Source organism: Podarcis melisellensis (assembly GCF_964234715.1).
Source record: "Podarcis melisellensis genome assembly, chromosome: 2".
NCBI classification, from domain to species: domain Eukaryota; kingdom Metazoa; phylum Chordata; class Lepidosauria; order Squamata; family Lacertidae; genus Podarcis; species Podarcis melisellensis.
Genome location: NC_138529.1, coordinates 8,540,790 through 8,565,848, shown reverse-complemented (window position 1 = coordinate 8,565,848; position 25,059 = coordinate 8,540,790). Strand labels below are relative to the sequence as shown.

The 25,059-nt window shown below is 43.5% G+C and overlaps 1 protein-coding gene across 3 annotated transcripts in view; it reads left to right on the top strand.

Moving 5' to 3' along the window:
• Window positions 1-25,059, top strand: part of SLC4A8 (solute carrier family 4 member 8) — a 65,607-nt gene that overhangs the window by 5,770 nt on the left and 34,778 nt on the right. For all 3 annotated transcript variants that reach the window (XR_014165104.1, XM_081898536.1, XM_081898537.1), the window contains exons 2-6: window positions 237-318; window positions 8,412-8,540; window positions 10,366-10,501; window positions 12,193-12,353; window positions 23,415-23,600. Coding sequence is in view for 2 of the 3 variants with exons in the window: in XM_081898536.1 (XP_081754662.1) it covers window positions 237-318; window positions 8,412-8,540; window positions 10,366-10,501; window positions 12,193-12,353; window positions 23,415-23,600 (694 nt within the window). In the remaining variant the exon portion in view is untranslated. The remainder of the gene's footprint in view (window positions 1-236; window positions 319-8,411; window positions 8,541-10,365; window positions 10,502-12,192; window positions 12,354-23,414; window positions 23,601-25,059) is intronic.

Sequence of the window (25,059 nt, the reverse complement as noted above, 5' to 3'; positions counted from 1 at the left end):
GAGGAACTGTATGTGATTGTGTATGTACAAACATCAGGCTATATTTGGGTAGGCCAGTGTTTACATGTGACTGTTCAACAGAGGGGAAAGAATATTTGTATGTGTCAGAAATTTACAGTATTCTTGAACAGGAATCAGCATTGACCTTCACTGTTCTTTAATCTGGTTCATGGGGTAGATGCATAGATTTGTGTGTTAATAATATGTGTGACGCACCCTCATTTTTTCTTTACCAGAGACCGGAGGATGAGGCTGTTGTGGATCTGGGAGGTACCAGAAATGTTGTCAACATTCGTTATGAACCCGAAGAGCTGGAAGGTAAGGCTGTTCCTTCCTGCCCCTCCCTTCTCCCCCATTTCTCTGGCAGGCCATTAATCATCATTAACTATTTGGAAAGTGAAGTAAATGTGCTTTCTATCTGAGAAGGTTCCAGATACAGTATTTTGTATACCACAGAACCAACACTGCTTATACTGCGTCTCATAAAACAAGACTCTGGTGAAAATCCAATTTCTTTAGCAAGAAAATGCAAATTCTGCATGCAGGATTTGGGAAACTTGATTATTTTGCATGACTGCTTCCATTCTGCTTTATTTCAAGTGTGAAAATTCAATATATCTTGATTTATTTATTTTTAAACGAGTTATATGTGGTGGTACATGTACAGGAGTTATACAAGTACGGTGGTTTTAAAAGTGTGTAGAAGATAGGGATGGGGGACAAAATTGATTCAGTTCTCATTTAAAGGCAAACCTACTAAACCTAAACTTTCCAAATCAATAAGAATACTGAAACACAACCCTCCTTTGAAATTCCCCCTTCTCCAGATTTTGCAATGTGATTTTCTGGCCAAGTAATGTCTACAAAAATACATATACTGTCCCCAAATGTAGAAAAAAAAATATACTGGTGAAAATGATATAGAAAAATGTGTTATATTATGGGAAACTGCTTTACAAAATACTTGGGAAAATTGTATACAAAAATGTTTGTGAGAAATTAGTAGTAAAATGCTGATGAATTTTCGCGTGAACTTTTTTTTAATTGCAAACTAATATGGAATCAGAAAAATGGGAGTGACCAGATCTGAACTATTCAGCCATGCTTAGTTTTATCTATTACATATATTTCCCTCCAATCCATATCAGATGCTGTCTTCTGCCTGTATTGATCCCTTTTCTTTTTCCATGTTACAGGGGTGTGTGTGTGTTCTTGCAAGAGATGCATTTTGTCCTTGCAGAGTAGATGGCATATTTTGAGCTACATTTCATCTCATGGGAACAAAAAGACCTGCTTTAAAATGAAAACAAAAACACACACACTTTCTTTATTTCCTATACTTTGGTGTATCAAATCATGAGGCTGCCTCAACATGCTTCCTCTCATGGTAGCATCCTATGTTTTATATATGGGAATCCTCAGGCCCCACCAAGACGTCTTCACACTCAGCAATGATTTATTAAAACATACAGAACACAGGGCAACATTGTTTGACATTACCATAAACAGTGTGGTTGAATAAAGTTTATTGTGGCTAGCATTGAGAGCCAGTGTGGTGTAGTTGTTAAGAGCGGTAGACTCATAATCTGGGGAACCGGGTTCACGTCTCTGCTCCTCCACATGCAGCTGCTGGGTGATCTTGGGCCAAGTCACACTTCTCTGAAGTCTCTCAGCCCCACTCACCTCACAGAGTGTTTGTTGTGGGGGAGGAAGGGAAAGGAGAATGTTAGCCGCTTTGAGACTCCTTCGGGTAGTGATAAAGCGGGATATCAAATCCAAATTCCTCCTCCTCCTCCTCCTCCTCCTCCTCCTCCTCTTCTTCTTCTTCTTCTTCTTCATTGCCCAGGCTCCCCCCCCCAACCCAGCCAATCTGAACCATCTCTCAGACTTTGCACCAGAAAGTGAGAATATCCTCTCCTGTTCCTTTTCACACTGCCTGTTTGACCTGAAGCTTTTTGTGCTTGCCTCTTAGAATAACACAGCACTATAGGTTGTGAATTTTTGGGAAATGTTGAAAATATTCAACCCTTACACAACAAAGCCCTCAAGGGTGTCTGAGAAGGCATATGAGAAGTTCAGTTCATTGTATGCTGGAGCCTGAGCATGGCTGTTTCAAGATGGTGCCATTGCACCCACGATGGTGCCATCCCTAGAGCTATTGGTCTGACCAGGGCCAGTCCACCCATGATGCAGGCTGAGAAAGCTGCCTCGGGCAGCAAAACCCAAAGAGGTGATGATGGCCCCTTTGCTGCTGGCAGAGAAGTGGAGGCAGCAGCAGTAGCTTCCAGCAAGATTTTGTGAGATCTTGTATAGAAGTCTCCTGAGATCACACTGGAACCTGGTAAGGGAATCTTCAGGGTGGCAGTGTGGGGCAGCGCATTCCTGTTTCACCTCAGATTCTGGTTCCGACAATGTATGCACACACAGTCTCACTTTAGAGACACTTCTTTTCCTCTTTTCACGGCCAGCACTGGAAGAGAGGAAAACTCAACAGGTGCATCATATGAGGGAAGAGAGGTTTAGCAATGCTAATGTATAAAGCACTGAACGAAGCCTGCAAAATGCTACCTTCCATATGCGCCATAGCAGAGGGGCAGTTGAAGTCTGTGGATAGTGGAATGTGACAGAAATCCAGGAAGGAGAGGCTGGAAACCTGCCAAATCAAGCTCTGCCCCCTGTAATATGGTGGAATTCAAAAATATTCTCTCAGGAGCTGCTGGGCTCAAACTTGAGACCTTCTGTTTGCATGCGGCTGTTCCATCTGGTGAATTGTAAGTCTGGAATATCTGCTGCCCTAAGTAGTTAAGAACCTTCAGGCCTGAACTGGCCTCACTCAGGCATCCTGGTCATTGGCACCTCCTGGACAGGAAGGACTGTAAAAGGGCTTCCAGTTTGCACGAGCAGAGGATATGCCTAACTCTGGTGTGTTCCTTGTCTTACCCTTTGGTCCTGATTCCTGGCTTTGTCATCTGCTCTAACTTCTTCTTTGCTTCTTGGATCCAATTCCTGCTTTTGTCATTCTTGCCTGCTCCTTCCCTGGTTCCAACTCCCTGGTCCAGCTGCTGCTTCCTGGCTCCTGACTTACGTTGGACAGCTGCCTGTTGATTACACACCCATGGCACTTTCAAAACCACAGGGACTAGAAACTTGACTGTCATATAAGAATGACAACCAATGTCCTTCAGGAACTTGAAATGTGGGATTGGATTTTGTGCAAGCCACTCTGACACTTGGACTCTGAGAAGCCAAAGAATTTTTGGCGGTGGTGCCACAGAGAACTCTGTAATTCCTTTAGCAGTGGTGCTGAGGCCAAGGATTCACAAATGCTGGGTGAAGAGAATGCTGGAACTCTGCGATTGGCACGATCATCCTTTGGGTCGAGCAGCTGCTGCTATGTGGGCACTCAGATGCACACGCATGTTTAAAGTAGCTTGTGTTATGTGACAGTGTGAGTACCTCCCACTATGACTAGCAAATATTTGCCCAACAAACACAGCCTGCTGCTTCTTCTGCTACCAAATATCCCTCTGAATGAAATTGTTCCTTAGCACGGACTGTTCCAAGCCTTCATGCAAATTTTCGACATGAGCAAAGATCTGATAGAGCTTCCTTCCAAAGCAAAATTCTCCCTCTCTGTTTGTGGAGCGCAAGTTGAACTTGTTTTCTAATTGTTTTAGTTGTTGTTGTTTTACATGTTTTAGCGGTTATGCTTTTTGACTGGCTTGTTTTATTGCATTTTTATTTATTATTTTTATTTTATTCACTGGTCAACAACAAATTTGTTGCCTGCGTTTTTTTCAGATGATTTAGGACGAATCTGATGCGCTGAATCCAAAAATCACATTGGTTTTGCTCAATCAGGTCACGTTTTTGAGCTATGACCACATGTCATTTTTTTATGTTTTTGTTCACATGTACGCTTGTGTGGAGCATTTTAGAAGACGTTGGTGGGGGTAAAATGCCCTGTCAAATAATTGTTTTGATTGGAAATGATTATTTTAATGACAAGAAGTATTCAGGTCCGATAGTTCTGGGTAGTTATGGGTGATTAAGTGGAACTGGAAGCGTGGAAGGCATTTGTTCTAGTAGTGAAGAACTTTTTTGGCAACAGTAAGGCCAGAAACTACACAGAACTTGTCAACAACATGCTGACTGCTTTCAGAAACCTGGGCTGCAACATGAGCGTCAAGATGCACTACCTATTTTCACATAGAGTTTGGATTTGATATCCCGCCTTTCACTCCCCTTCAGGAGTCTCAAAGCGGCTAACATTCTCCTTTCCCTTCCTCCCCCACAACAAACACTCTGTGAGGTAAGTGGGGCTGAGAGACTTCAAAGAAGTGTGACTGGCCCAAGGTCACCCAGCAGCTGCATGTGGAGGAGCGGAGACTCGAACCCAGTTCCCCAGATTACAAGACTACTGCTCTTAACAACTACACCACACTGGCTCTCACATCTGGACCGGTTTCCTGAGAACCTGGGTTCAATGAGTGACGAGCAGGGGGAGAGATTCCATCAGGACATGAAAGAGATGGAGACCAGGTATCAGGGTCGCTGGGACGCAGTCATGATGGCTGACTACTCTTGGACTCTGAAGAGAGACCTCCCTGTCGCTGAACATTCCAGGAGTTCCAAGAAACGGAAGCTCAAGCCCTGAAGTTTGAAAAATGGTGAAGCAACATGCAATTTACGTGTACTTACCTTTATCAATGCCCACCATTCAGTTTACAGTAATCGATGTTTCTATCAGGTCATCAATATATGTTGTTGGAAAAACATTTTTTTCTCTTATAGACATATTTAGGATGATATGTGTTGACAAAAATCAGCTGATAATGCCACAAAAATGTAATCGATTTTGTCACACGATCTGATTTTTTTTTTTCAAATCAACACAGCACAAAAACCTGACCTGATGGAGAGAAACGGATGCCATTTCCTGATTCAGCAGTGCAAAAATACCCTAAATCAGTTGTAGAAATCTAGACAACATTCAAAAAGTAAAAAAATGTTGCCCGGTGTATTGAGTTTTCAATATTTATCATAGCCACATTTTGTCACATACAACAATAACCTTAAACATTGCTCGACTGAGCACCGACCTCCTTCCCTCCCTCTTTCTGACTTCTGAACATCTTTACTAAATTCTTAGCATCTCTGTAACCCCCTTCTTACTTTCTATCTTCCTTTAACATTTCACCTCGTTATATGTAAATTATGGATACTTTCAATACTTTGATGGAATTGTTTAATTGTGTATTTTCATAATGTATTGATTTCATACTGGTAAACCTCTTAGAAGCCACTTTGGCATGTAGGTGGTAGATAAATTATTAATAATAAATCTATAGAATAAATTGGCCTTCATAACTTTGAAACATTCCAGCAGGGGAATGCTCTGTTACCTGTGACAGGTGATAAAAACTAGTAAAAGATGCCAACAAGAATTTCAGTCATAAATGCAACACACCAATTATTTTTTCACTTCAAACACATCCTCCCAGGGTGGACTGAAACAAAAGTCCCCCCCCCCCCGCGTCTTGTATTCCTGCAAGAAAGAACACGGCAAAGGACTCTCCAAACAGGAATTCCAAAGGGCAAGAGCCACAACAGGAAATAGAAAAGATGCTGGAGATGAAAACCAGATTTTAAAGGACTCTGGGTTGTATCCATTGTTGGCCATGCTCTAAGTAGAGCCATTGAAGTTAATGGACCTAAGTTAGCCATGTCATTCATTGCATCTGAAACTTCATCTTATCTCAGGCTGCAGCACTGCAGTGGGAGAAGGTAATCCCATTGAATAGTGGGACTTAGGTAAAGGTAAAGGTACCCCTGCCCGTACGGGCCAGTCTTGACAGACTCTGGGGTTGTGCGCCCATCTCACTTAAGAGGCCAGGGGCCAGCACTGTCCGAAGACACTTCCGGGTCACGTGGCCAGCGCTGCACACAGAAACGCCGTTTACCTTCCCGCTAGAAGGCGGTCCCTATTTATCTACTTGCACCCGGAGGTGCTTTCGAACTGCTAGGTTGGCAGGCGCTGGGACCGAGCAGCGGGAGCGCACCCCGCCGCAGGGATTCGAACCGCCGACCTTTTGATCGGCAAGTCCTAGGCGCTGAGGCTTTAACCCACAGCGCCACCTGCGTCCCTTAAGTGGGACTTAGACCTGAGTAAATATACACAGGATTGCACACTCTTTCACATCAGCTTCAAACAGACCCTTAAGGTGGCTTACGGCACTAATCTTCCTAACAGGATTTGGAAACGAAGGGTGAATATCGTGTGCTTCTCGTCTGTCAAAATCCCACACAAAGCAAGCAGGGTGTCAGTACCTATAAATAATTCCCTTTTATATCAAAGGGAAGTCACCCTTAAGAGGAAGCCCCTCTAAGTCCAAAGGTGGAGGAGGGGGAATCTCTGCCGCTCCTTCCGCTGTTCTTTTTATTCCTTGTTCCTTTTATTCTCTCTTTGTATTCAGCCTGGCACAGTGTGCTTGAATTAGTAATAAATTGCACAGCAGCAGAATGTCACAAATCTTTTCACCCTCTCAGTTTTATATAAATAAAGGTCATGGTTTCTTGGGACTCAGACCCAAAACTTGAACAGAAGGTGTTCTTGGAAGGTGTGCAGTAACAAGAAGGATGGGGGTGCTCTGAACGAGAGCTGAGTACGTTTTCTGCATTGCCGTGTATCCATGGCCTGAGCTTCTGAGTAGAACTGCATCCTTGAACCCTAAAAAAAGAGAAAAAGTTAAGTGATGGGGTGAAAAACTCATAAAAACCTCAGGGATCAAACGTTGAATGTTCTGCATGCAAAGCCAATGCTCTGTGCATGAGCTATGACCCTTCTCCTACAACAGCTCACTGCCAATGTTAAAATATTGGTAGCAGGGACGCAGGTGGCGCTGTGGTCTAAACCACTGAGCCTCTTGGGCTTGCCGATCAGAAGGTTGGCGGTTCGAATCCCAGCGATGGGGTGAGCTCTAGCTCCTGCCAACCTAGCAGCTGGAAAGCACGTCAAAGTGCAAGTAGATAAATAGGTACCACTCTGGCGGGAAGGTAAACGGTGTTTCCGTGTGCTGCTCTGGTTCACCAGAAGCGGCTTAGTCATGTTGGCCACATGACCCAGAAGCTCCCTCGGCCAGGAAAGCGAGATGAGTGCCGCAACCCCAGAGTCGTCTGTGACTGGACCTAACAGTCAGGGTTCCCTTTAGCAGGTTTCCAAATGGCTAAATTGAAAAGTCCCCCCCCAAAACCCCCCACAATTCATAGCTTACATTGGTTAGAAAGCTGCAGCTGCTTCTTTTTCAGATTCTGAACTGGCAGTATTCATTCTTACTTTTGTAGCTTGAAGGCTAGACTTACTGCAATTAGGTCTACATGGGGCTTGAAGAGACTACTCAGAAGTAATGCAACACATGGTCTCGGCATCCAGAAAAAGATGGGTAATCAGAAACACATTAAACTGACATTCCAGGGTCTTCACTGGCTCCATAAATCCGTCTGGGCCATTCATGAACCACAATGCCCAAAACAGCCTGAGCTATATATATTCACCATGTGTCCCAGCAGGCCATGCTTCTGAACTAAACCATTGGGCTAATCATTGTAGTCTATGCCCATCAGGAATGGGCCATGATCAACAGTCTGGGGATTACTAGTGGCTGTGGGACCAGCCAGCCAGCAGGGCCAATGAATAATCCAGAGCCACAGGGCAGCCAAGAGGCAAAGTAGAAATCAAGGTAGAAGTCAGTGAAAAAACTAGGGGTCAACGAGGAAGCCAGAAGTCAGGACCAAAAAGTAACCATACAGGAACACACCACAGCTCAGGAGGACCTTGTTGCTCAAGCAAAGTTGGACTGGAAGAGGAAACCCTCTTATACTTCCCACCAGTCAAGGAATGGCCAACTTGGGTAGATGCTGTCTTGTCCAGGGCCTGAAGGTGCCTGCAATTCAAAGGTTCACTTTTTGTAGAAGACTGGAGGCCCTTTTTTGGAATATCTTCAAAGGGAGTGCATAGGAAATGGGCACTGAATCTTCCACCCTTCCTTCTGAGCCTTACTTCCCTGCAGTTCATTGCTCTATCTGCTTTTCTCTGTTCCTGTCCATGATTAATAGAAGTGAGCGATAAGCAGAGAAACATGGCTGATGCAATTGCATGATGGGAAAGAGAGTGGACTCAGTGCCCCCACCCCTATTTTATATGTCAATAGGATGGACATGTGGAAAGGCTTTGATTCCTAGTTTTTCCAGGAAAGTTGCTCCAAAACCATTCAAGATGCTGTTACTGTTTGGGCTGTTCTGGTTCTGAAGAATGGCTGGGATTGGAATGAGAAGGGGAGAAGTTTGCACAGGATATGATTTGTGTCAGTTACACCCAATACAAAACTTAAACTTCTCTGCTTTGATTCCAGGGCACAGGACTCTGTATGTTGGGGTGCGGATGCCTTTAGTGAGACAGACCCACAGACATCACAGACATGGCCAGAAGCACAGGAAGCGAGATCGGGTGCGGCAAATGCAAGAAGAGCCTGGGTCTAATGGTGAGTGTGCAGTGCTGGGTTACTATGTGATGTGAACATGACAGTAGGGCAAGCAACTTCATGGGCCAATACCTCAGAGACAGAAGCTTTCCCAACATGGCTACCATTAGATCCTTCAATAGAATCGTAGAGCTGTAGATATGCATGCCAACCGAAGTTATTATCATACCCTTCCAAATCCAAAATGTCTGTATCTTCAAGATTTATGGTATATTTATGGTATGACAAGGTAAAGGTGTACAAAAGTTTCAAAAACCATATTGTCAGGAAAGCGTTATACAATGTTTGGACTCGATATAAAGACTTGTTGGAAAGTAAAACTCCCAGGTGGTTGTCACCAATGGAAGCTAAGGCGGTGAAAAAACTTAATATGGATTCTAATTGGCCAAAATACTGTGAAATCCTAGAACAAGATGGTGAGAAGCTTAAACTTCAGAGTTATGAGAAACTAAAGTTCAAAGTTCGAGACTGGTTACATTACCATCAGATAAATGAGACATTCAAGCAGGACAGGAAAATAGGATTTCAGAAGGAGAGGTCAAAGTTAGAAACAGAACTGTTAGAACCCAATACTAAGAATCTGTCTAGAATGTATAACTTGCTGTTGAAATGGAATACACAGGATGAAACGGTGAAATCAGCTATGATTAAATGGGCACAGGATATCGGTCATGACATTATGTTTGCTGACTGGGAACAGTTATGGACCACTGGTGTTAAGTTCACGGCATGTAATGCCTTAAAAGAGAACATAATGAAAATGATTTACAGGTGGTACATGACCCCAGTCAAGCTTGCAAAAATTTACCATTTGCCCAATAATAAATGCTGGAAATGTAATGAGACTGAAGGTACCTTTTACCACCTTTGGTGGACCTGCCCAAAGATTAAAGCCTTTTGGGAGATGATTTATAATGAAATTAAGAAGGTCCTTAAGTGGACTTTTCCTAAGAAACCTGAGGCTTTTCTCCTGGGCATGGTTGGCCAACTGGTGCCAAAGAAGGATAGGACTTTTTTCATGTATGCTACTACAGCAGCAAGAATTCTTCTGGCAAAGTATTGGAAGACGCAAGAACTACCTACTCTGGAAGAATGGCAGACAAAGGTGACAGACTTCATGGGACTAGCAGAGATGACCGGCAGAATCTGAGACCAGGGGAAAGAGACAGTGGAAGAGGACTGGAAGAAATTTAAAATATATCTTAAAAACTGTTGTAAAATTGAGGAGTGTTAAGATGTCAAGGGGTAAGAAGTAGAGAATTACAGCTGTAACTGATAAGTTTAAGGAAATTTAATGAAAGGGAATTAATAGATAAACTGACTAAAGGGTTGCTAAAAATTTTTGGAAAAAGGATGCAGCGAAAGGGAGGTATGGGGAAGTCGGTATATGTTTAATGTTGTGTATGTTTTTGTTTTGTCTTCTGTTTGTTTTTTATATTATGTGTTGGAAAAATGAATAAAAATTTATATATATAAAAAAAAGAATCGTAGAGCTGTAGAGTAACTTTTTTTGCTGTACACGTCTGGCCAGGTAGTAAATGTATTTACTAGGTAGTAAATGTAGTAAGTAGCTAGCAATTCAGGAAGTTGCTGCCTTTGCACAAATCTTCATTATCTGTGGTACTGCATATTATTCTTTTCCATGTTGTGTTCTTATGCTGAGGTGCTGCTCCTGTAAGCTACAAGTCCCATGTCTAGAAACATTGCAAGGCGTCTCCCTCTTGTCCTTTTTTTTGCAGGATATTCAAAAGGGGGGGGGGCAATTAATCGTGCTCTCAAAGCTCATCTCCCTGTTTGTTATTTACTTATCGCTCCATTTTCTTAGATTCCCCATCTCGGAGAGTTCAATTTATCATTGGCATGGAGGAGGATGAGGAACATGTCCCCCATGACTTGTTCACAGAGATGGATGAAATCTGCGTGAAGGAGGATGAAGATTCAGAGTGGAAGGAAACAGCAAGGTAAAAATGAAGGACAACAGCTGTACGGCAGCTTCTTGTGTGGTCAATTTAGCTCCAAAGGATTAAGCCAGAAGCTTTCTTAAAGAAACAAGTAACCCTTTCCCCTGCTTATGGGACCAGAAAGTTAAATGGACAGACTGCATCCTGAATGCTGTTCTAGAATCAGTTCCAGATGCCCCAGTTCTAATGGTATCTGGTGGGTACTGCTGACTCCAGAGGTTCTACTAATGGGCCGCTTTGAACATGCACACAAGCTTCCCGAGTCAGCATCAGATGGTTGTGCCATCACATCAATCCAATTGAGGAGGCTTTTCATCATTGGCTGCTGAGCCAACAACACTGGAGAGGCTTCCAGGCTTTGCAGCAGGAACTTCTGGATTCCAGGAAATCCAGTCTCTGGGCAGTTTTGTTTCTGCTGAGCAAAGAGCTGCTAAGCTGCTGCCAAATGCCACTTTGCGTCTCTAGTTCATAAGTGCCTTAAATGCACTTCCAAACCTATTCAAAATACATGTGCTAATGTACCTGCCAAGCTCACACAAACCAAAGCACACATTCACTGTTGCTTTGCCCAGTGGTGACATCTACTGGCAGAAGACATGTTGTTGCTACCAGCCAGTGCTTTCTACATTCAGCCTTGGTAGCTCCAGATGTTTACATAGGTGTTGATTTTCAAAATAAACAAAGCAAGTGACTGGTAACTCCTTCTGCACCAGCTTGTTTGCGAACACTGGGAGAATTCATTCTAGTAATCTGGGTAGATCACAGCTTCATAAGCCTTGGTTTCTCAGAGCCACTGCAAAGCAGGGAACTGCTATTTGGAGCCCCCTGAAGTGGCAAAATGTAAGACTCTCAGTGCTCTCTGAAAACAAGAGAACCATTGCCTCATTTATGTTCTACTGACAGCTTCCCATAGCAGCTGATTGTACTTTCCTTGAAAGATACTTCTCATATTTTGAGAATACTTAGCTTTAGGTAAAGGTAAAGGTACCCCTGACCGTTAGGTCCAGTCACGAACGACTCTGGGGTTGCTCACTCATTTTGCTCTATAGGCCAAGGGAGCCGGTGTTTGTCCGCAGACAGCTTTTGGGTCATGTGGCCAGCATGACTAAGCCACTTCTGGCGAATCAGAGCAGCACACAGAAACGCTGTTTACCTTCCTGCCTGAGTGGTACCTATTTATCTACTTGCACTTGAACGTGCTTTCAAACTGCTAGGTGGGCAGGAGCAGGGACCAAACAACAGGAGCTCATCCCATCGTGGGGATCCGAACTGCCGACCTTCTGATCGGCAAGTCCTAGGCTCTGTGGTTTAGCCCACAGCGCCACCTGCATCCATGCTTGGCTTTGGGAAGGGGCAATAATTTATAGGTAGAGTACAAGCAGTGCTTGCAGAAGCTCCTCTGTTCAGTCATTGGCATCACAAATTAAAGGATTATGGGTAACAAGTGGAAGGTGGTGTAGAAATACTTAAAATAAAAATAAAAAGGCCCTTGAGGCCACCACCTTGCTGAAGCTAAGCAGGTCTAGTGATTGGGTAAGAGACTGCCTCCACCTTGGGTTCTGGGAAAGGATATAAATGTAATAAAATAAATTTGCACATTGGTACTCAGCACCAGGGTCAAGGTTTTTTGGTTTTTTTCCAAGAAAACTGTTCCTATTGATTTGGATTGTGTTGGTGTCCATCACTTGCAGGTGGGTGAAGTTTGAAGAAGATGTGGAAGATGGAGGAGAGCGTTGGAGTAAACCCTACGTTGCAACCCTCTCATTGCACAGTATCTTTGAACTGAGGAGCTGCATCATCAATGGGATTGTCCTTCTGGATATGAATGCAAGCACCATCGAAGAAATTGCAGGTGCCAGTTAAGGATGATTAAAAAGGAAAGGAAGAGAGTCAGCTTAAGGTGGAGTGGAGCCTGGGGCAGAAAATCCAAATGGCATCCTCCTGCTTTGCATACAGCAGACCCCAATTTCACTGCCCGACACCTTTTCTTAGTAGTGGGGTGGAGATTAGAAGGATTTTTTTGCCAGAGACCCTGGAGGGCTGTCAGCAGTCAAGCAGGCAGTTCTGGGCCGTATATGGGCCAAGGGTAAAAGGCAGCTTCATATATTCATATTAGGTAAAGGGACCCCTGACCATTAGGTCCAGTCGTGACCGACACTGGGGTTGCGGCGCTCATCTCGCTTTATTGGCCGAGGGAGCCGGTGTACAGCTTCTGGGTCATGTGGCCAGCCTGACTAAGCCGCTTCTGGCAAACCAGAGCAGCTCACAGAAACGCCGTTTACCTTCCCGCCAGTGTGGTACCTATTTATCTGCTTGCACTTTGACGTGCTTTTGAACTGCTAGGTTGGCAGGAGATGGGACTGAGCAACGGGAGCTCACCCCGTCGCGGGGATTCGAACCGCGACTTTCTGATTGGCAAGTCCTAGGCTCTGTAGTTTAACCCACAGCGCCACCCGTGTCCCTTTTATATTCATATTAGAGAAGGGCTAAACCCACCCCATTTTGGCTTCCAGAAATGGGGGCATAATTTTTGGGGTGGGGTGATGAAATTGTATGAATGGTTTCTGGGGGAGGGGGGTTATTGCCATGTCAACTGGAGACTTTCTGTTTTGTTTTGTTTTTTACTGTGTAAAAAAAATGCAAGGTGCACCAATGGTGGCAGAGAGAGCAGAGATTGGAGAGGGAGGGAGTGGGGTATAGAGAGAAAGAAAGAACCGGTTGCCATCATGGTAAGTGTCCCACTCACCTGAAACTATTGCAACTATTTGGCTCCCCACCCCAAAATTTGCCAAAACACCCCCGAACAGGAATGGTAAATTCATGGGAGGGGGGATTTTGACTTAGCCCTAGTCCATATGTGTGGCCAGTTAAGAGTTACCTGAGTGTAATTTCCTGATCTTTACCTTGTGCCGCGTATAAACTCTCCGCCACAAGGAGTTCCAAAGTTTTACTGCAAACAGTCTATAAACTTGTTACAAAGCATCGTTTCAAATATCAATCAACGCATTGCTCTTAAACAACTAGCAATGCAGTCCGGTTTTCTTTCAGTTCTTACTTGTTAGTACAGTGGTACCTCAGGTTACATACGCTTCAGGTTACAGACTCCGCTAACCCAGAAATAGTGCTTCAGGTTAAGAACTTTGCTTCAGGATGAGAACAGAAATCGTGCTCCGGCGGCGAGGCAGCAGTGGGAGGCCCCATTAGCTAAAGTGGTACTTCAGGTTAAGAACAGTTTCAGGTTAAGTACGGACCTCCAGAACGAATTAAGTACTTAACGTGAGGTACCAATGTATAGTCCAATAACTACCATATTTTTCCTTGCATTATATGAGGTTTTTTGACTCAAAAATCATGGGGTCATACAATACATGGATAGTGGCATGGGGGGAGGGGGGAGAAGTGGCAAACCTGCCTGTCGGCCAGTTGGCAGGAGCGCAACTTCCCTCCGATGTCGCTGCGTGCGGGAAACAATCTAGGGAGTTTTTCCTGCCCGCAGCTGCGTGGGGGGGAGAAGCTCAACCACTTTGGGCCGTCTCCCCTCATTTTCTTAAAATCTGAAAAACAGGGGGAACTTATACATGGAGGTGTCTTATAGATGGAAAAATACGGTATTCTCTCTCTGGTTACAGAGAGAGATTCAGAAAAGCAAGCTACTTATTCAATATGCTTTTAGCTTCCAAGAGAGATCCAGACTCCCAGGGATAAGTAATCGATTAACATAACATTGAAACATTAGTGCACCTTTTTGCACTTGTTACAGTTCTCTGTAAAACAGATATCCTGCAAATGCAAACCTCCACATAGCATTTTAGACACATTAAATGCACATATTTTACATGGCCCTGATTAGACTTGGTCAGGTTGGCTTGCAACCTCAAGATTTCCTCGGAGTCTGAGAAAATTGTTATGGCTGTTCATGATTTTGTCATGGTTGTTACAAGTGGAGTGTGCTTTCCAGCAAAAATGTGTGTGTGTTGCATGCTACGTATTTCTACTAAACTGTGCTAAAAATGATTTTAAAAAATGCAAATGTTTTGCTAGCTTTCATGACAATGACTTTTTATTTTTTTAAAAAAACACCATCAAACCTGACCTCACCCCATTGGCAGCCTTGTGAGACTTGCCCATTAAGGAGCTGATTAAGATATTAGTGCCAAAGCCCCGGTTTGCTATGGGAAATGCTATCTTTGTTTGATGTAACAGACTCTAGTCATCTTCTGCAGGAAAGTACATACACTTGTGAGTGATGGAGAAACCGCCCTGAGCTGTTAAAATGTTCATCTTTTGGAACTCTGTGAACTTCAAGCTTACTGGAAAACAGAAAGTTGCTTGATACATTTTTGTAGCATTCGTTTTCTTTCTTTTTTTTTTGAAATAAATTTTTATTAAATTTTCTTTTACAAATTAATCAACACAATCCTGTTCTCAATTTTCCAGTTTTTTGTACTTCCACCAGCTCCTCCACCAATCATCCATATTTTCTATTCATTATGCATTTTCCATGTCTTATTTTGCCAGTTAATACTAACTTATCGTCTCTGTTGTTTTTTTTACAATACATTTTTAACAGTCACAAAGCCTCTTTAAAACCGACTAACGTTGTCTGTACATCACATATGTTTTTCAGATAATCCGTAAACTTTCCCCAGTCCTCGATGAATTTGTGATCCTTTTGGTATCTAATTTTCCCAGTCATTTTGTCCAGTTCTGCGTAGTCCATAAGTTTCATTCTCCACTCTTCAAGTGTCAGTAGTTCCTCTTGTTTCCATTTTTGGGCCATTAATATTCTTGCCGCTGTTACTGCATATTGAAAGAGTTTGTAGTCCCTTCTATTAATCTCTCTTCCTGCTATTCCTAACAAAAAGGCTTCTGGTTTCTTTACAAATATATATTTAAACATCCTTTTCAACTCATTATATATCATTTCCCAGAAACCCTTAACCTTCTTACATTCCCACCACATATGAAAGAATGATCCTTCTTTTTCTTTACATTTCCAGCACTTGTTACATGTTTTGTACATTTTTGCTAACTTAACTGGTGTAATGTACCATCTATATACCATTTTCATAATGTTTTCCTTTATCGCCGAACATGCAGTAAATTTCATATTTTCATTCCATACTTTTTCCCAGTCAGCCAGTTGTATGTTATAACCAAAGTCTCTGGCCCAATGTATCATAACCGACTTAATCTCCTCATCCTTCGTTTGCCATTCCAATAAAATTTTATACATTTTTGACATTATCTTAAAATCATTATTTATTATCTCTGTTTGAAATTTTGATTCTTTTTCTATATATCCCCATATGAAAGAGTTAAAGACTATGTGTTTGATTGGTTGCACTATCTTCAGGTAAATGAAATGTTTAAAAAGGATCTTAAAGAGAGGGGATGTAGCATTCGTTTTCAGAGGCAGTTGCTCTTTTGCCTGATAACCAAAGTAATGTGTTAATGGAACAGCCAGTGGAAGACTTAATGGAGCTTTCTTAATTTTTTCCTTCCAGGAAAGTAGCTTTGTAGAAATGGGCTTTTGATTGACAAGATTCCATTCAAGCCCTGATAATTCTTAGCACATTTCCTTCCCACAAAGGTTACTAATATCAGTCAATTATGCAAGATATTTCAATGAGGCATTGTGCTGCAGATTGTTTTTTATTTGATTAGATGCGCAGAGAAATAAAACTGACTCAGATTGTGGAAGCGAACTGCATTATCTTGAATGGGGTTGCAGATGCATTATTTAGACGGTGCTTTTGCGTTTCAGCAAAGCTTATTAACTGAAGGAAAATGCCTGCTTTCTCAGCAGAGACAAAGAGGGATTGTCTACACTGCAGCCTTCTGCATCACAAACCTGTGCATGGACTTGGCCTCTGTGGCTTCACATCTGGCATATATAAGTTTTAGAGAGCCAAGGAATTAGACTGTTTATAGAGAAGAGGAATAGCTTGTGCTCGAGTGATGTTTCTCTGGCTTTGTTGGCACACAGGAACACAGAGTCAGGCCCATTTAGGTCAGTATTGCCTGCACTGACTGGAGGCAGCTGTCCAGGGTTTTAGGCAGGAGACTTTGCTCGCCTTACCTGAAGCTGCCAGGGATTGAACATGGAAGCCAATGAGCTATGTTTTTTGTTTAATTTTTATTAAGTTTTTCATATTTTATTACATTTCAATATCAAATAATTAGAGAAAATAATAATAATAATAATAATAATAATAATAATAATAATAATAATAATAATAATTCATGACTTAAAACATTGCTTAAATAAAGCCTTGACCTTTCTTCCCTCTAACGGACTTCCATATCTCATTACCGATTTCTCCACATTCCTAAATTCACTTTTTTACCTTAAATCAATCTTTTAAAAATCACCTTCTTATAAGTAAACCAGCTCCTTAATTTCCCATTACCAAACATTTCAACTTAAACCTACAAACGTATTCAACTGTTTACAATTTTCTTTCAAATAGAGTATAAATTTGCCCCAGTCCTTTTGAAATAAATCAACACAGCGATTTCAAATCTTCCCCGTCAACTTTGCCAGCTCCACATATTTGACCATCTTTACTTGCCAATGTGGGGGGTTCTTGTTGCTTCCATTTCTGGGCCAGGAGTATTCTTGCGGCCGTTGTTGCATACAGGAACAAATTTACATCTTTCACTTGAATTTCCTCAATTAACCCCAACAGGAAGCCCCTGATTTTTTTACTGAAATTATACTTAAATACCTTTTTCAATTCATTATATATAGTATCCCAAAAGGCTTTAATCTTGGAGCAAGTCCACCACATGCTATGTTTTATCTTCACTGTTTTATCTTCAGCATTATTGGGGAAAAGATTACACACCTGCCACACTTGGAGGGTGGAAATGGATATCCTACGCAATAGCTGTTCAAGCACAGAGACTGTCATAGGCCATGAATGAAGGTGATTTGTTGTTATCCTCCAGGAAATTCAGGGTAGAGCAGCAGTGCTGAACTAACCTGATGACTGGATGGTAAGAATGGGTGCTACTCCCCACAGTCCGGAGTTCTCACATCCTTAAGCACCTACAACATGATTACTACCAGTCTGTTCTAACTCAGGAACAAAGGATCCCGCAGGCAAAGGACCACAGGACCACAAAGAACCACAGGCCCTCTGGGGTTTCTGACAGGGGTCTCTCCCAAACCCTATCTGGGGGTGGTGGGGTTTGAATCTGGGACCTTCTGCATGGAAACCAGATGTTCTGCCATTGTGCCATAGCCTTTCTCCTCAAGTCCCCTTACAAGTTGTTCCTGTAGCTCAGTGGTAGATCACTGGTCTTGGGTTGACTCCCTGTCATCTCTACAAAGGACCATGAATGACTCCCTGTCATCTCTATTCAGGACCATGGAGAGCTGCTCTGTTCAGGGTTGCTAGGTGGTCCTGGGTTCAGTGGAGCAGCTCTCCATGGTCCTGAACAGAGACCTTTCTTAGCCCTGACTTCCAGTGTTTCCTAAATCAGAGGTACGGAATATGTGTCCCACCATTCATTGTTGGACTCCCAACTCCCAATTAGTCTCAGCCAGGAATTATGGGAGTTGAAGGTTCTTTACTCTTTGTAGAGATGACAGGCATAAGGCAGCACATGGTATGCTTTCTTTTCTTACACTTAAAAATCTCATGAAAATTGCACAGAACCCCACCCATCCCCTACTCTCACACAACATTCCTTCGTCTACCATCTTGTCATTCCTCTGGTTGTATTTTGCTTTCCATGCTGGCTCTAGGGCCACCAATAGTTATTTTCCTTTCTTGGTTTAGATGGGTGTTTTTTAAATACATTTTTATTAATTTTAACATTCAAATTATAAAATGTACCGCACAATTTATTACAAATACAATCTTATTGGACTTCCATCAGCACCTCTGATGATCCTCCGTCTTAACCATTTCTTATGCATTTCTTAACTATGTATTGTCTTTACATCTCTTAACATAACATCTCCCCTTCTCCATTTTTACAAGACTTCCAATATTACCCCTCACAGAACTTCTTGCAAACCTACAAACGTCGTCTGGTCATCACAAATACTTTTCAATTAATTCGTAAATTTACTCCAGTCTTCGGTAAATTTCTGGTCCCGCCGGTTTCGGATCCTTCCTGTTAGTTTGTCTAATTCTGCATAGTTCATTAACTTCATCCTCCATTCTTCAATGGTTTAGATGGGTTTTTGAAAAGGTCTGGACAAATTCTTGGAGAGTAGGGTTGCTGTTGGCCATAAGTCATGATAGCTAAAGGGAACCTCCTTGTTTAGAGGCAGTTTCTCTCTGCATAACACATGCTGGGGACAGAGAAGAGGAATGGCTTGCTTGTAAGTGTCCCACATATATCTGGCTCCACTTAAAAACAGTGAGACAAACTCAGTGGAACTGGGTGTGATCCGGTAAGGGTATTTTTGACATTCTTTCACTACTAAGGGCAAGCTAGATGTTTTATTAGTTTTAAAGGTAAAGGTAAAGGGCCCCTGACCATTAGGTCCAGTCGTGGCCAACTCTGGGATTGCGGCACTCATTTTGCTTTATTGGCCAAGGGAGCCAGCGTACAACTTCCAGGTCATGTGGCCAGCATGACTAAGCCGCTTCTGGCGAACCAGAGCAGTGCACGGAAACACTGTTTACCTTTCAAACTGTTAGGTTGGCAGGAGCAGGGACCGAGCAACGGGAACTCACCCCTTTGCGGGGATTTGAACCGCCGACCTTCCGATCAGCAAGCCCTAGGCTCTGTGGTTTAGACCACGGCACCACCCACATCCCTATATTAGTTTTACTGTTGTATTAAAAGATGCCAGTAGCAGCTGCGATGTGTGTACATTGAAATTTATGGTAAGCCCTCACTTTACTCGGGGTTTTCATTCTGGGGATCATGCCTAAAGCCAAAATTGTGTATAGTCAAAATCCATTGGGTTCAACGGCAGGCAGTATCCCCCCCAGAACCCCCCCTCTCCACTCCCTTTTAAATGATTTTTTTTATTTTTTTGGTCACACACATAAAGCTGAATGTGCACGTTAAATGCACATAAGTGGAAGACTTACTATATTGGGATCACAGCTGATGGGAGAGTGCAAGCCTCTTCTCCATTTTTGAAATCCTGAGAAAATTTGGTCCTCCCAAGCTGCTGTTGGAAGGAAAGCTCTCATTGGCTCTCGCAACTGGTCCGAAAACTGTGACCATTCCTGGACCAAGAAAGCTTGGCTACAGTAGTTCATACATGGGCTAATTCAAGACTGGATTACTGCAATGCTGTCAAGCGTGAGAGTTCCAATCTCCCTCCGGTAGCTCACAGATAAGAATTAACGAGCAGTTGATAGATTTATAGTCCTTTTATTACAGCATCATGTTGCAAGCACAAACAGAGAACCCTCCGCAAGGAGATCAGTTGCCTACTCTGAATCCTTCTTCTGACTTCCTCAATAAGGGGATGCCAATGGGAAGTTCCTCTCCCTCTTTGCCTCCTTTGTTCTCTGATACGTGTGGACCTCGGAGTCCATGGGGAGGGGGGTCCCCCCCACTCTCAGTTGATGTGTCTCCCAGCTGCCCCCTCCCTTCTGGATCTCTTAGCATTATTTCGTAGCTGGGTAAAAGGGTAAAGGTAAAGGACCCCTGACAGTTAGGTCCAATTGCGGACTCTGGGGTTGCACGCTCATCTCGCTTTACTGGCCGAGGGAGCCACCATTTGTCTGCAGACAGTTTTTCCAGGTCATGTGGCCAGCATGACTAAGCTGCTTCTGGCAAAACCAGAGCAGCACACGGAGACGCTGTTTACTTTCCCACCAGAGTGGTACCTATTTATCTACTTGCATTTGACATGCTTTCGAACTGCTAGGTTGGCAGGAGCAGGGACCGAGCAACGGAAGCTCATCCTGTCGTGGGGATTCAAACCACTGACCTTCTGATCGGCAAGCTCTAGGCTCTGTGGTTTACACCACAGCACCACCCGCGTAGCTGGCTTACTCCTCCTTAATCTGTTTAGCTTCTGTGTCTGCCTCTCTCTCTGCTTCTGAAAACACTAGAGGTGAGCCACCCCCCGAATATTCCCCCTCCTCTTCTGAGAGGAGCTGATCTGCCTGCGACTGCATTCCTCAATCTTCAAATCCAGACCATTCCCTGACAAATGTGCTGTATGTGGGGCTTCCCTTATGCTTGATCTGGAAGCTGCAGTTAGTGCAAAATGCTGTGGCACAATTGGTGACAGGTGTGAGACCTTGTCAGACCTGTGCTGAGAGGTCTGCATTGGTTGCCAATTTGCTATTGGACCAAATTTAAGGTGTTATTATTAGTAAAAGGTAAAGGTAAAGGGACCCCTGGCCATTAGGTCCAGTCGTGGCCGACTCTGGGGTTGCGGCGCTCATCTCGCTTTATTGGCCGAGGGAGCCAGTGTACAGCTTCCGGCTCATGTGGCCAGCATGACTAAACCACTTCTGGTGAACCAGAGCAGCACACGGAAACGCCGTTTACCTTCCTGCTGGAGCGGTACCTATTTATCTACTTGCACTTTGACGTGCTTTCGAACTGCTAGGTTGGCAGGAGCAGGGACCGAGCAACGGGAGCTCACCCCGTTGCGGGGATTCGAACCGCCGACCTTCTGATCAGCAAGTCCTAGGCTCTGTGGCTTAACTCACAGCGCCACCCGCGTCCCTTGTTATTATTAGTAAATAACCACTAATAACCTTAACCACTTGGAACCAGTTTACACACAAGATTGCCTTAACTCATATATGACCGCTCAGCCACTTCAGTCTGTGGAACTGGCATTTGTAAGAAACCAGTCTTTAAATGTGGTCGTATCTACACTTTGAAACTCCCTGCCTATTGACACTAGGCATGCACCTTCACTGCACTCTTTGGGGCACCCGCTAAAAACACAAGCCTACCCAGACTTGGACAATGTTGATGTATCATTTAATCTGTATTTATTTGACTGCCATTAAAAAAAATGTTTTCAATTGATGTTTATAACTGTTTTCACTGTGAATTTTATTGTTTATTTTCTTCGTTGAACTTCTTTGAGGTTTTATGTATGTGTGTGTGTGTGTGTGTATATATATATATATACGAAAAGCATATATATATACGTATATACGTATATATATATACGTATATACGTATATATACGAAAGCAAATATATATATATATATATATGCAGGTTTTGGTGTCCTCGGGTGTCTTCCCGTGTAAAAGTTGGGGTGTCTAGGCGACGTTTCGACGAGGTCTCACTCGTCATCTTCAGGCTGGTGCTTTCGGCTTCTTGTTACTGGAACAGAGCAGGATCTCAGTGTTTGAGTTCCTATAAATACTGTTGAGGGGGTGTGGTGTATAGCCTCCAATGTTCTGGGCATTGAGGGATATCTTGAGTGATTTCTTGAGTGATATCCTGAGTACCACTTAGGTGGGTCATTTAATCCACACCTAGTAGGCAAACCATGGTGGCACCTCCGGATGCTGCACCCCCCTGCAATCCCTACACAGATCTGGCTGATACAGGCCACAAAACCACAGCTCGCCCCTATACACGAAGCCAAGCCAGAGCACAACTAAGTGCAGTACAGCCATCTTCTCAGAAAAACTCTTCACAAAGTTCAAGAGGTCAAGACACAAAGACTTTAGCAACTAATCCACACCTAATGACCCACCTAAGTGGTACTCAGGATATCACCCAAGAAATCACTCAAGATATCCCTCAAGTAATTAAGGAACAAAAGAAGAAAAGGCACACTAGCCTGGGAACTTCCTCTCTGCCCAGAACATTGGAGGCTATACACCACACCCCCTCAACAGTATTTATAGGAACTCAAACACTGAGATCCTGCTCTGTTCCAGTAACAAGAAGCCGAAAGCACCAGCCTGAAGATGACGAGTGAGACCTCGTCGAAACGTCGCCTAGACACCCCAACGAAAGCAAATATATATATATATATATATGCAGGTTTTGGTGTCCTCGGGTGTCTTCCCGTGTAAAAGTTGGGGTGTCTAGGCGACGTTTCGACGAGGTCTCACTCGTCATCTTCAGGCTGGTGCTTTCGGCTTCTTGTTACTGGAACAGAGCAGGATCTCAGTGTTTGAGTTCCTATAAATACTGTTGAGGGGGTGTGGTGTATAGCCTCCAATGTTCTGGGCATTGAGGGATATCTTGAGTGATTTCTTGAGTGATATCCTGAGTACCACTTAGGTGGGTCATTTAATCCACACCTAGTAGCCAAACCATGGTGGCACCTCCGGATGCTGCACCCCCCTGCAATCCCTACACAGATCTGGCTGACACAGGCCACAAAACCACAGCTCGCCCCTATACACGAAGCCAAGCCAGAGCACAACTAAGTGCAGTACAGCCATCTTCTCAGAAAAACTCTTCACAAAGTTCAAGAGGTCAAGACACAAAGACTTTAGCAACTAATCCACACCTAATGACCCACCTAAGTGGTACTCAGGATATCACCCAAGAAATCACTCAAGATATCCCTCAAGTAATTAAGGAACAAAAGAAGAAAAGGCACACTAGCCTGGGAACTTCCTCTCTGCCCAGAACATTGGAGGCTATACACCACACCCCCTCAACAGTATTTATAGGAACTCAAACACTGAGATCCTGCTCTGTTCCAGTAACAAGAAGCCGAAAGCACCAGCCTGAAGATGACGAGTGAGACCTCGTCGAAACGTCGCCTAGACACCCCAACTTTTACACGGGAAGACACCCGAGGACACCAAAACCTGCATTCCTGTACCCGTGAAAATCTACGAAAGCAAATATATATATATATATATATATACACACACACACACATACGGTATATATATATAAAGCAATCAAGTGGTTTATGAATTTTATGAATTGCAATAAATGAACGGGGCTAAAAATTTTAATGACTTGGAGTTTCTCCCTTTCAGACATGGTTCTGGATCAGTATGAACCTGCTGAGGAAATTGATAGGAAAACCCGTAAAAAAATCTGGGAAGCCCTTTTGAGGAGTCATCACCATCAGAATGGAAAGAAGAAAAACATCCTCCCAATTGTCCGCTCTTTAGCTGATGTCTCCCAGAAAAAAACCGAACCTCCCTCAACAGATAAAGCAGGTGAGAGTCCCTGGAGGTCTGTACGGTCTGGTTGAATTAGCACAATAACCTGTGCATCTCCTATCATGCCTCCCTAGCATCCAACCAGCCTCCTCAGTGCCACCTTTGTTCTGTTATGGAGTCCAGGGCAACATACACATGGTTCCCAGGAGGTCTCGCATCCCGACATAGACCTGCTTAGCTTTAGCAAGTTGGTGCGCTTGTTTGCCTTCAAGTGCTACTCTGGGACCCTTATTCTGGCTAATTTGTCCTCCAGCACTAAAAAGGTAAAGGACCCCTGACAGTTAAGTCCAGTTGCGAACGACTCTGGGGTTGCGGTGCTCATCCCGCTTTACTGGCCGAGGGAGCTGGTATTTGTCTGCAGACAGTTTTTCCAGGTCATGTGGCCAGCATGACTAAGCCGCTTCTGGCAAAACCAGTGCAGCACATTTACGGCATTTACCTTCCTGCTGGAGCAGTACCTATTTATCTACTTGCACTTTGATGTGCTTTCGAACTGCTAGGTTGGCAGGAGCAGGGACCAAGCAACGGGAGCTCACCCCATCGTGGGGATTTGAACCGCCGACCTTCTTTTTTTTATAAATAAATTTATTGATTTTCCAAACAGTTATACAATTTTACCCAAAATACAACAAATTGTTTCTTTTTTGAACTTCCTTCAGCGTCTCTGACAATCATCCGTATTTATAACTTTGATTACACATTCCCTTCTTTCGTATTGCCATTATACTTCCCTTCTCCCACTATTTCATATTAACAATACTTCTCCATTTTTACAGTGCCTCTTGAAATCCCACTAGCGTTGTGTTCACGCCACATATGTTTTTCAGATAATCTACAAACTTTCCCCAGTCTTCGATGAACTTTTGGTCTTTGGTGTATCTGATTTTCCAAGTTAATTTGTCCAATTCCGCATAGTCTGTCATTTTCAGTCTCCATTCTTCTATCGTCGGTATCTCCTCTTGTTTCCATTTCTGGGCCATCAAGATTCTGGCTGCCGTTACTGCATATTGGAAGAGTTTGACCTTCTGATCGGCAAGTCCTAGGCTCTGTGATTTACACCACAGTGCTACCCGTGTCCCTACCCACCAGCACTACCTGGGTTCTAATATTAAAGGGCACTAGGGAGGTCATTGGCTCATTTAGGCAATACTCACCACCCCCTGTCCCCAACTTAACCTAGCACATGGAGCAGAAGTGAGTGCATACAACTCTCCTGCGCTGCCTCTGCTGTCGTTGCTTGAAAATGCAGGGACTGGTCATCTGATCTACCGTGTTTTTAGCTCAATAAGAGACACTTTTTCCCTCCTAAAAAGTAAGGGGAAAGGTGTGTGCGTCTTATGGAGTGAATGCAGGCTGTGCGGCTATCCCAGAAGCCAGAACAGTGAGAGGGATCGCTGCGCAGTGCTCCATCTTGCTGTTCTAGGTTCTGGCTTAGCCCCTCAGTCCCTTCCCCCAC